The sequence below is a fragment of the Mustelus asterias genome, chromosome 10 (genome assembly GCF_964213995.1).
Source record: "Mustelus asterias chromosome 10, sMusAst1.hap1.1, whole genome shotgun sequence".
NCBI classification, from domain to species: Eukaryota; Metazoa; Chordata; class Chondrichthyes; order Carcharhiniformes; family Triakidae; genus Mustelus; species Mustelus asterias.
Genome location: NC_135810.1, coordinates 33179289 through 33191782, shown reverse-complemented (window position 1 = coordinate 33191782; position 12494 = coordinate 33179289). Strand labels below are relative to the sequence as shown.

Below are 12494 nucleotides of genomic sequence, written 5' to 3'. Positions count from 1 at the left end.
TGTTCCTGACCACAGAAGAGCCTGAAAAGCCAGCCCAGAGTAGAGGTCGAGAGAGGTGGCCGGGGAATAAAGATGGGGGTCATCAGTATACATGCGGAAGCTGATATTGCTTTAACCAAAGGCTACGGATAGGTTGAGAAGGATGACCCTAATGCCCTTAATAGAATTTCGCACTTATTATAACTCTCAACTTTAAATTTGATGACAGGAACTATATAGTGCTACTCAAAGAAGCAGCAGTGTTGCACAGGACTCAAGCTGACAAACCCAGCTGACTTGCTGTTTTGCAGTAAATACACTCACTCAAATGAAGACCCAAATTTCATATTTTAATTACATTATAAATTGAGACATAGGATATTCATTGGTCCCCTGATTTTTCATCCCTCCTCCTGAAAGCAATGACTTAAGCTGGAATGTAGTTCCACAGGTACCAGCACTTCTAATTCTTTGTTGAATCAACTATTCATTCATATGCAGCCTGTGTATTGAGTGATGGCACATTATTTGACTATGGGTACAATTTATAGTACTGAACAGATCACTTAGCAAAATTATTTGATAAGGCATCACGAACCTTTGTCAACTCAAAAAAATACTTCTGATATGAGAAGAAACACAAGGAGTAACCTTTCCAATGCAACATATTAGCCTAGCACAGAAGACAAAGCTACAACTAACCCAGAATGCTAATAATTAACAAGAGGAACAGCTTAGAACTAATTAGGAGTTCTTAACAGCATTTTGTATTCTGAGGCAAAATGTTCTCTGTGTGTATGTCATAGTTGGTTCAGCCTGAATCTTTAATACCCATCTGGATATTCTGCTGTTGAGTTTTCAGTAGTTCTATTTTTTTTGACTATTCCTTTAAGAAAGCTGCAGTGTATTTGATGGACAATTATGTTTCATTTGCTGCAGGCAAATTATTGGACTCACTAAATAAACAGAGTACAGATGCTTACAGTCTTTATTCCACCTGTTTAAATTTCAACAGTAAGTGGATTGATACTTGAAAAATGTATTTTTTAAAAAAAGTTTATTTATCAGTCACAAGTAAGGCATACATTAACACTGCAATGAAGTTACTGTGAAATAAGCCGCCACACTCCGGTGCCTGTTCAGATCAATGCACCCTGACCAGCAATCTTCGAACTGTGGGAGGAAACAAGAGCACCCGGAGGACACCCACAGAGACACAGGGAGAACGTGCAAACTCCGCACAATGACCCAAGCCTGGAATCGGACCCAGGTCCCTGGTACTGACTGTGAAGCAGCAGTGCTAACCACTGTGCTATCGTGTCACCCTCATACATACATTAAATTTATTGACCGATTTCTCAACTATGGAGTAGAATTATGGAGTTAATCACAAGCCCCAGTCCCACAAGAAACCCAGTAGAAACTAAAAATAACAAACCTTTTTTTGAAAAATTGTTGAAAGAAATTTTTCTTTGCATATTAAATGATGAAGGGGATAGATAGAGTGAACGTTCAAAGGCTATTTCCTCGGGTGGATGGAGCTATTACAAGGGGGCATAACTATAGGGTTCGTGGTGGGAGATACAGGAAGGATATCAGAGGTAGGTTCTTTACGCAGAGAGTGGTTGGGGTGTGGAATGGACTGCCTGCAGTGATAATGGAGTCAGACACTTTAGGAACATTTAAGCGGTTATTGGATAGGCACATGGAGCACACCAGGATGATAGGGAGTGGGATAGCTTGATCTTGGTTTCAGATAAAGCTCGGCACAACATCGTGGGCCGAAGGGCCTGTTCTGTGCTGTACTGTTCTATGTTCTATATTAATTTGACCTTTTTTTTGTTTACTTGGCCTGTATTTTAGTTCAAGACACAAGATGTGCTAAACAGGTAACATGATCAGCATTTTTATTTTGTAGACTTGGTATGGATTTAACTTCTTACCCAATCTCCTTCCAATTGACTGTGCACATTAAGGAATGGAGGCCAGAAGCAACATATGTCAATAGAGATTGCATTGCAAAAAGGGGATGACTTAAAATTATATTTGGGAGGGAGAAAGGCTGCTGTCTTCATTGAGAGATGAACCTTTAATTCCAAAATAAGTTTTTAAAAAAAAACTCAAAGGGGAGATGGACTGTTTCACTGTTGGGGGTCATCATTCATCCTGAGCATAGAGCTAAATTAGAAAGCTCAACTGTGTCTAATCTGCACAATTATTTAAACATCAAAACAATACCAATGCTTGGTGTACCCAAGGTGAAAATTGAACTTGTGCCCATGTTCACACATCAGGTGCCAATGTGCAAATTTACATCTATGAATATGTGCCTTCAACCATGTTGTTATTAACTGTGCTGATAATCTTTTTATTTCCCTGTTTTATGATTTTCAGTTTGGAAAACTAGATATTAAAGACAGGCAGAATAATTTTAGTGTGGAAATAGTATCATTTCCATAAATGATCAAATTCATTGTCAGAATTATAATTAATGTTTCAGGATTCCAAAATTGAAGCTGGAGTGAATTTTTCCCTCTTATGAAAGATCCTGTGACCATCCGGATCCCAAGAACCTGCTGACATAATTGACAAACTTGGTCACTTGTCAACTAGGTCACGAGAATGAGGACTTCAATACAGAAATTGTTTGTTGGAAATTACTCCACACCCTGAAAACATACATATCTCCTAGCAATTGATTGTATAGCACCACTGACAGATGTCACCACACCCTTTGGCTGGCAAAGTTGTGCAGTGACTTCTGGGAAAAATAAGAGTGAAAAAATATACAACATTTTCAAAAGACTTAAGAAATAAGTGCCCATGAAGCGCAACAGCTAAAAATATTTTTTCTGATGAGCAATATTTTACTTTATTACTGTTTTATTTTTGCCATGGACTGAGGTGACAATATGTTTATATCATAATTATTGTTTTCCACTTCAATAATACAACACAACAAACAGAGTAAAATACATTAGCTATGATTTAAAAAAAAAACAGTCCCAAGTAAGTCAAAAAAATTCCTGCATTAAGTTCAAATAACTTCTGAATGAGACCAAGCTATGGACCAATTCTGATTTAAATGTAAACATGGTTAGTTTTCTTAAAAGCACATTATTACATTCCATTTGCAACATAAATAGTGCTCTTCCTGCCATTACACTATATACTAGAGATGGTTATTTTTATATGTCAATTAACTTCAAGTGATCATCTGTCCATTCCAAAAATGTTTTCTTTCAGGAGAGAGTTCCATGTTGAATTCCTGAATTCATTGATTCAAGTGCATTTGACAGCAATGTGCATTGCAAATGACTTAACCTTGGCTGCTTTAAGCAATCGGGGAATGCAAATCCACTTGCAACAAAAGTAACATGCTTACCGATTTATAATTCACTACATACAGTAAATGGCAAGTCTTTCTTTAGCACTGGGGCGAGTAGCGACTTCTGTATCCAGATGACATAGTGAGTGGTAGTGTAACCGAGGAAAGCGATGAAACTTCCCAGTAAAGACTCCGAGAAACGAAGAGTCTGTACAAGATGACCATGGAGATGGATTGACAGAGCGTAACAGCAATGATGATAATCTAGGGATAAATGACATTTTATTTTTACTTCATGTTTGACTATGATTTGAAATGTTTGCACAATTTTCAGAATACACCCTTTTTAAATCAACCAAAATAAACATTAACAGAATATGCTGGAAATGCTCAGCAGGTCAGATAGCATCTGTGGAGAAACAGAGTTAATACAGGAATTTTATGAGCAGACGAGCGATCTGCTGGGGCTGGAATTGGGTGGCGCTAGCACTCCTGATGTAGTGCCTGATTGTATTATTATCTTGTGCCAGCTGGCCAACTAACTGCTGGTGCATGCACAAAGGTGACCATTCTGCAGATGGAGACAGGCATTCAGTGTGGCCAAAAAGTCAGCAGATGCGATGCGGGCATTTAGAGAGCAGCCAAAAGGTCAGCAGATGTGCCATCTTTAAAAGGCTGTGATGGAGCCTTCCCTGTCAGAAGCTTCCTCCCCATAAAAGTCCTCCTTGACTGAAGCCTGTAGCCTTCCCTGAAGATCCAGCCAGCAGTACAGCCCTCCCAGTGGGAGAAGACCAAGAATCCAGTGAAATAGACATTGTGAAGGCCAGTGTAATGAAACACTTGTTGGCATGGTAGAAGCAAAATCCCAGGTAGCCCCTCGGTTCAGTAATGACTCCCTACATGTTCTCCTTCAGGCTACTTGGGGTGGGGGGAGGGGGGGTGAACTAGAGATCCTCTGCCCCATGAACCTACCTGCCTAACCAAGTTAGCCTGAACAGAAGTTGCAGAGGAAGTCAGTGGCTATGGGTTAGCTGGAGAACCTGGTTGTAGTGCCCAGAGTACCTTCTCCATTCTGCCAAGGTGAGTAACCCACACCTCTGTTCCCTTAAGGATTAACAAATGGAGAAGTGTGAGGATATAGTTGTGGGATTGGAGAGCCCACTCAGTCGATGGTAATGGGGTCAAGCTGCTGCATTTTCCATGAAAGGAACGGATGTAGCTCGGTCAAGGGGTGTGAATCTCAGTGGTAACCTGTGCAAGGCTGCTTCAGAGTAGCCTTATGCCAGAGGCATTCAAAAGGCCCCCAAACCAACAACTAATGTACAATCCACAGAGGTGTTCTGCTTGTCAATGTGAGACACTTTGTTCCAACAGAAGAAGAGGGCTCATAGTGAGGAAAAAAAAGGGCCCACACTGGTGGCAGGGTCCTATTTCTCACCATTGTTTTGCCAATGGAAGATGAGGCTCTAGAACTGGCAAGGCAACTAGAGGATGAGTCACATCATGACTGGACATGGGGAAGCCTTAAGTGAGCATAAGGGATAATGTTCCTGCATCCTTCATTTTACATGCATCAATCTGAACAGCAATCACTTCTGGAAGCTCTTGTTTGGAAAGGTAACACTCTTTGCTCTTTCAGCTCTCTCACACAGATCATCCACAAAAATAGAGGGCTGCTATCTTTGGGAATAGTCTTCCAGCTCAGGAGCAAGATTGTACCTCAGAGGATGCAGTGTCACATCATTCTCCCACACTTTCCACCAATGCAGATACTCTTGTGTTGGTGAGTATGTATTCATGTTCAGATTCGGAGTCACAACCCAATGAGAACATCCACTTGACCAGTTGTTATTGGCTATGACAGACAAGCCACTGATACTCACACTGAGCCTCAAGCTAATGATGTACCTTTGGGATTGTCCTGAGGTGGCAGGTGTTAGAAATTCAATGCGAGTTGTGTGAGGATCTGGATGAAATTCCTGAGGGTATCTGCACTATGGCTTGGACCATGGAGGAGTCCATCTAGGCCAAGAGTGCAGCTTTATCTCCATTGACAGACAGCTCCCAGGGAGAGCCTGATGCAGCAGACCAGGATGCTAGAGATACACCCACAGTTGCATGCCATCACCTTGTCCATGAGCTCATTGTAGCAGTGGAGTGAGTTTTTCTCCGATTCCTATTGACTTCAATTTTGCTTAAGCTGTTTGATGCCACACTTGGTCAAATGCTACCTGATGTCAAGGACAGTCACTCCCACCTCACCTCTTTTGTCTATTAATGGATGAATGAGATCCACGCCACTTGGAAAGGCCACCAGGTTAACAGGAGGCCTGCCTGTATGTAAGGCGGAACCCTCTTGATTAAGCATCCTGTGCCAACTGAGGAACGTGATGGTGGCCTCCACCAAGTCAGCCGCCAGTCCCTTGCTGATGCCTGCGAGGCCACCTCACTTGGCTTTCTTCCAGTATGTTCTTCATCCTGGGCCTTCTATAGTACCAGCATTGGCCACCAGTGATGCTACTGGGTCTGAAGAGCTGTTAGTCTTTTGACTGGCTGGCTGCTTTTGAGGGTGGGATCTTCATCCTGAAGGCCTGGACACCAACAGCTGGCAGGTAAGTGACTGAATGAAATTTAACACTATCACAGTTCCCAAAATGGATATCAACTTTCTGGTGTACAGTCATTGACCCCAGTCCTCTGATTCTCAGAATAACCCTTACCGAATACCATGTTGCAAACTCCCAAACCTTTGTGTTTTTGTGAAGAACTGCTAAATATTGGAAAACATTGTGCATTTATCTATATTCACAAGATTTGAGCTAAGGATCTATACAAATATTTTCACTTTTGGGCCTTTATCAATATTAAAGCAAAAAACATATTTAATCTGGCTGGGCTAGGTTTCAACTCAGGCCCTAGCAATGAACACACAAGTATTCTAACCCACTGTGCTATTCAAGTCCTACAAATTCCCTGCATATCCCACTATCCAAAGATGTTTAGGTTAGGTTGATTGGGCATGTTAAATTATCCCTTAATGTCCCAAGATGGATAGGTTAGGGGAATTAGCAGGGTAAATATGTGGGGTTATGGGGATAGGGCTTGGATGGGATGCTCTGTGTAGAATCAGTGCAGACTCGATGGGCTGAATGGCCTCCTTCTGCACTGTAGGAATTCTATGATTGGTTCAAAATAAAGATAATAGGATGACTATAGTTGACTGAAGTTCACAACAGTGAAAATATTAGACTTTTTTTTGCCATTTGTCTCTGATGCTTCTCCTATTATTCTCTGGTATCTGCTTTCACTGGTCCATTGACCATTCTGCCAACAGCAAGGGTAATGTAGCCAAATCAAATCCTGTTCCTTAAACAAAAATCCTCAGATACCATTTCTGGTGGGGAGGGGGAGGGATATACTTGGAAAATTTGCCAGGAATAATGACTAACCTTTCTCTTAGCATAAGGAACATTGATTGTAGCACCATCCCTATTGAGGTCAGTGAACTCAGCACTGACTCAGAATTTAACTCTGAACCTTTTGGTCTGTGATTCAATTGCACATTACCTATACAAATTGAACCTTCAGGGAATTCCAAATGATTTTTTCTGAATGGAAACTTAATTGCAGTTCCCTAGGAATTGCGCTACAATTAAAACCTGGCTGTATTATTTCAAATAAAACCGCACTAATATTTTCGTAACCATGTAATTTTGTTGATTTTTTAAAAAAGGTATATAAATTTCAGAGCAGCCCCTGGTTCAAGTACATACCTTTTCACGCTGGTATTCAGCAAACATCATTGATGTAGCTACTAGTGCTGGATGACAGAGAAACCAAAGGATGCAGCCCTAATATAGAAAAAAAAAGTCCTTGTGTTGGGTGGCAATTCATTGAATACATCAAAACACCAACAATAAGATATTTTAAAGCCAAGGGTGAAGAAGTAATCTGAGTTATTCCTTCATAGCCAATGTACACCAACAAAGTACTAGGGTGTGGTTTCAATGTACCTAGCAATATATAGCATTGGAAAATCATAAACATTTTCCTGGTGGTTATCTGAAGTTGAGGTGTGACGTTAGTGGATCTTTAAGAAAGGTTTTAAGAAAGGTTTTTCTTAAAAACGTGATGTTTGCAGCTCTCACAACTTCAGTGGTTTCTTAGCTCATAGCTTCAGTGATGTCATTGTTGCAGGCTTGACTGGAAATGTCCTTCTAATGCTACTTAAGTAGCTTAAATGGGGTTGTTTGTGTTTACTCTGGGATTAGTTTTACGATCCTGCATTGTTAGGGGGATGGTCATGTGTTTTTGGACAGTTTTTGTTTCATTTTCAGTTTGGAGCTGCAGGTTTGAGTTTCAGTTTTAGAAGGGACAGCAAGCTAAAAAGAAGTGCTTTCCTTCTCTCCCTGTTGTTTTGCAAATTCTGTTGGTTAGCTGAAAACATATTAATGTTTTCCTGAAAGGTAAAAATCTGCTGTCTCTCTGGTGTTTTAGGAAGCTGCCTTGTCTTCCAACTGTTCAGAGTGAATCCAGAGAACTGCAGACTTCAACCAAAGGACTCAATTTCCATTATCATGTGAGCAGTAGACTTTGCTGTATTGAACCTGTTTAAAGGGTTTTGTCTATGACAAGGGTTTTGCTTTGATTAGAACACATTAGATATCTTTGTTTAGGTTATATAGTATGGTGGTTGTTCTGTTTCTTGTTTGTAATTGATAAAAATTCTTGCTAATTTTCTTACTATACATGTCAACTATATTCTTAAATAAACTTTGTTTGATAAAATCTTCCTCGTGGATCTTTTGAATCACACCTGAAGTGGAACATATCATGTTTATCCTAAATGTTTTGGGAACATTTAAGCGGTTATTGGATAGGCACATGGAGCACACCAGGATGATAGGGAGTGGGATAGCTTGATCTTGGTTTCAGATAAAGCTCGGCACAACATCGTGGGCTGAAGGGCCTGTTCTGTGCTGTACTGTTCTATGTTCTATTATCCTAGCCAAATTCAGGGTGCAAATTCAGGCGGGCTTCATAAAACACTTTGGAGTTTCTAACCTGAACCATAATCAAAGTTATTTTACTTTCCTTTCTGTTCACTTTATCTGAAATTATTGAACAGTTTAAACAAATTCATTTAGATTTGATTTGACTAAAAGTACTGGTAGTAGATTTGGAGTTGAGGAAATGTTGGTCTATGATTTAATTCCGTTTATATTGGCAATAAAACTCTCATCTCTAAAACCTTTAAGAAAACCTTCACCTGAACAATTTAACTCCTTCAATAAAGGTCCCACCTCAACAACAAACCAAACAACCTGTATTCAAACATTTCCTGCATAGCAATGGTATGGGCGGCACGGTAGCACAGTGGTTAGCACTGCTGCTTCACAGCTCCAGGGTCCCGGGTTCGATTCCCGGCTCGGGTCACTGTCTGCGTGGAGTTTGCACATTCTCCTCGTGTCTGCGTGGGTTTCCTCCGGGTGCTCCGGTTTCCTCCCACAGTCCAAAGATGTGCGGGTTAGGTTGATTGGCCAGGTTAAAAATTGCCTCTTAGAGTCCTGGGATGCGTAGGTTAGAGGGATTAGCGGGTAAATATGTGGGGTGGGATTGTGGTCGGTGCAGACTCGATGGGCCGAATGGCCTCCTTCTGCACTGTAGGGTTTCTATTTCTATGAACGTGTCATTCCCTCACTTCCCTGGATCTAAGGTTTCACACATCCCGAGACCACATTAGGTTGCCAGCCTTTCCCATCCTGGTTTGGTCACCAAACTCAGTCCTACCCCAATCCGCTACAGTCCACCTTCTCATTGATGTACCCCACATCTAACCCACAGTTGAGTTACTAGACTCTGATTCCTGACCCTCATTGTTGCCAGCCCTATTCTATCTTCCCTACTCCATCAACATTTTATTGAGGGGGTTTAGTGCTGAGGAGAGGGGTTTAACTGAGGGAATTTTGTGCTGTGATGAGGGTTTTATTGAAGGGCTTTAGTGCTGAGGTGCATGTGTATTGAGGCTAGTGCTGAGGTGGGGACTTTATCAAAGGGAATTAGTAATCAGGTTGGGTTTTGCTGGCTATTGCCTAGATTGATCTACAGGGAGAGGTCATAGGCTGACTCACCTGGGTAATTAAATTCATGACTGGAAGCACCTCAGGCACTTTCCTATTGGTATTGAATTCTTTTTTTAATCATACCTACATCTTCGATGATGCCAAACAGTATAAGCAGCAATTAATAAACCGAGCTAAGCAATTCCACAACCAGTGGAACAGATCTAAGCTTTGCAGTCCTGCCATATTCAGCTGTGAATGGTGGTGTCGATTAAACAACTCACTGGAACAGGAGGCTCCACAAATATCCCCATCCTCAATGATGGAGGTGCCCAGCACTTCAGTACAAAAGATAAGACTAAAACATTTGCAACAATCTTCAGCCACAAGTGCTGAGTTGATGATCCATCTTGGCCTCCGCCAGAGGTCTCCAGTATCATAGATGTTAGTCTTCAGCCAATTCAATTCACTCCACATGATGTCAAGAAATGGCTGAAGGCACTGGATACTGCAAAAGCTATGGGCTCGGACAAGATTCTGACAATAATGGGGTGGCATGGTGGCACAGTTGCTAGCACTGCTGCCTCATAGCGCTAGAGACCCAGGTTTAATTCTGTATGCTGTATGTGTGTGACTGTATGTGTGGAGTTTGCGCATTCTCCCCCTGTCTGCGTGCATTTTCTCCAGGTGCACCGGTTTCCTCCCACAGTCCAAAGATGTGCACGATAGGTTGATTGGCCGTGTTAAATTATACCTTAGTGTCCCAAGACATATAGGTTAGGGGAATTATCGGGGTAAATATGGGGGTTACAGGGATAAGGCTTGCGTAAAATGCTCTGTTGGAGAGTCAGTGCAGACTTGATGGACTGAATGGCCTCCTTCTACATTGCAGGGATTCTATGATATTCTCGTTTTTAGGTATACCTAGTGTTGCTCCTGCCATGCCATCTTGGACTCTTCATTGAACCAGGGTTGATCCCCTGGCATGGTGGTAATAGTAGAGTGGAGTAAATGCTGGGCCATCTCATTGGATGCCCAGTCTTGAATTGCTAGATCTATTCAAATTCATAGTACAGAAGACTTGTGCTCCAAAATTTGCTGCTCCCCTAGCTAAGCTGTTCCAGTACAGCTACAACACGGGCACTGACCTGCAATATAGAAAATTTTGCAGGTATGTCCTGCACACAAAAAACAGGACAAATCCAACCTGGCCAATTAATGCCCCATCAGTTTACGCTTGCTCATCTGTAAAGTGATGGAAGGGGTCATCAATAGTGCTATCATGTGGCACTTACTCCACAATAACCTGCACGCTGATAGTTAGTTTAGGTCCCGCCAGGATCACTCAGTTCCTGACTTCATTACAGCCTTGGTTCAAAAATGGAAAAAAAAGCTGAACGCCAGAGATGAGAGTGACTGCCTTTGACATCAAGGCAGCATTTGACCAAGCATGGTATCAAGGAACCCTAGCAAAACTGGAGTCAATAAGAATCAGGTGGAAAACGCTCCGCTGTTGGAGTCACATTTGGCACAAACGAAGATGGTTGTGGTTATTGGAGGTCAAGCATCTCAGCTCCAGGACGTCAATGGAGTTCCTCAGGATAGTGTCCAAGCCCCAACCATCTTCATCTCCTACATCAATGACCTTCCTTCCACCATAAGGTCAGAAGTGGCGATGTTTGCTGGATGTTCAGCACAATACATGACTGAGATACTGAAGCAGTCTCTGTCCAAATACAGCAAGCCTTGGACAATATCCAGGCTTGGGCTGACAAGTGGCAAGTAATATTTGCAAAAGTGCCAGGAAATGACCATCTCCAACATGAAAGGATCTAACCACTGCCCCTCAAAATTCAGTGTCATTACCATCGCTGAATACTCCACTATCAACATCCTGGGGGTTATCATTGACCAGAAACTGAACTGGACTAGCCAGATAAATACTGTGGCTAAAAGAGTAAGTCAAAGACTAGGTGTTCTGCAGGGAGTAACTCAAATTCTGACTCCCCAAAGCCTGTCTACCATCTACAAGGCGCAAGTCAGGAGTGTGGTGAAATACTCTCTACTTGCCTGGATGAGTGCAGCTCCAACAACACTCAAGAACACCGCCCGCTTGATTTCTACCCTTTCCACAAACATTCAATTGCCTACAAACACTAAATCCCTCCAATACCGACAAACAATAGCTGCAATGTGTACCTTCAACAAGATACACTGCAGGAACTCACCAAGGTTCCTTACGCAGCACCCTCCAAATTCATGACCACTACTATCTAGAAGAGCAAGGGTAGCAGATACCTGTAAACACCTTGGACCCCTCCAAGTTACTCATCTTCCTGACTTGGAAATGTATCACTCATCTTTCACTGTTGTTGGGTCAAAATCATGGATTTCCCTCCCTAACAGCATTGAAGGTATACCTATACCTCAGTGAAGAAGGGAAAGGGTTAATGTTTCTTGTACTCAATGTATTTTGTACCTAAAAGGTTGAACTTTGTACTTAGAATGTATCACAAGCATAACCCTTCATTATGACTAATCCCCTTGTTTATACTGCTTCTGACAATACAAGTTAACTTTTATTCTTATAACAATAGATAGTCAAATGTAAATATGAGTGTGTTTGAGAGAATACCTTTTCTACCAGCTTGTGTGCGGAAGGAAAGCAATTCCATGATGTTTGACAGAAGGACTCCCGCTGGGGCCGTTAACCGCACACAGTCACTTCAAAGGGAAGCCACGGAAGAGCAGGAAACCAGAGACTACATTGTGACTACAGCTGCCAGAGACTAGTGCTTCGTGACCTGAGAATCAGATACACTCTGATTTATGGCCAGATGCATCGTGCTTCATGGTCAAGGACTGTCAATTGGACTTTAATTCATGACCAGACCAGTGTTTGTGTCGTGACTGGTGCTGGGAGCCATGCTGTATAAATGTCCCCACTTTCTTGTGTTCAGTGAGAGGTTTTGGTGAATCGCTGTTAAGGTTGCCAGACCTCTCCTGCAAGCTTGTGAGAATAAATTTTGATTCAGACCAGTCTCAAGAGGTATTTTTACCTACTACAATTGGTGCCGAAACCCAGGAGACCCCCGGGATCTGTTTGCGGGGACTCTGTTTGCGGG

At 42.0% G+C, this 12494-nt stretch overlaps 1 protein-coding gene across 1 annotated transcript in view; it reads right to left on the bottom strand.

Moving 5' to 3' along the window:
- Positions 1-953: 953 nt before the first annotated feature.
- gpr180 (G protein-coupled receptor 180) overlaps positions 954-12494 on the bottom strand; it is a 174055-nt gene continuing 162514 nt past the window's right edge. The window contains exons 8-9 of the mRNA XM_078221646.1: positions 7081-7158; positions 954-3571 (exon numbers count right to left, since the gene is read on the bottom strand). Of these exons, the coding sequence (XP_078077772.1) occupies positions 3407-3571; positions 7081-7158 (243 nt within the window). The 3' untranslated portion in view covers positions 954-3406. The remainder of the gene's footprint in view (positions 3572-7080; positions 7159-12494) is intronic.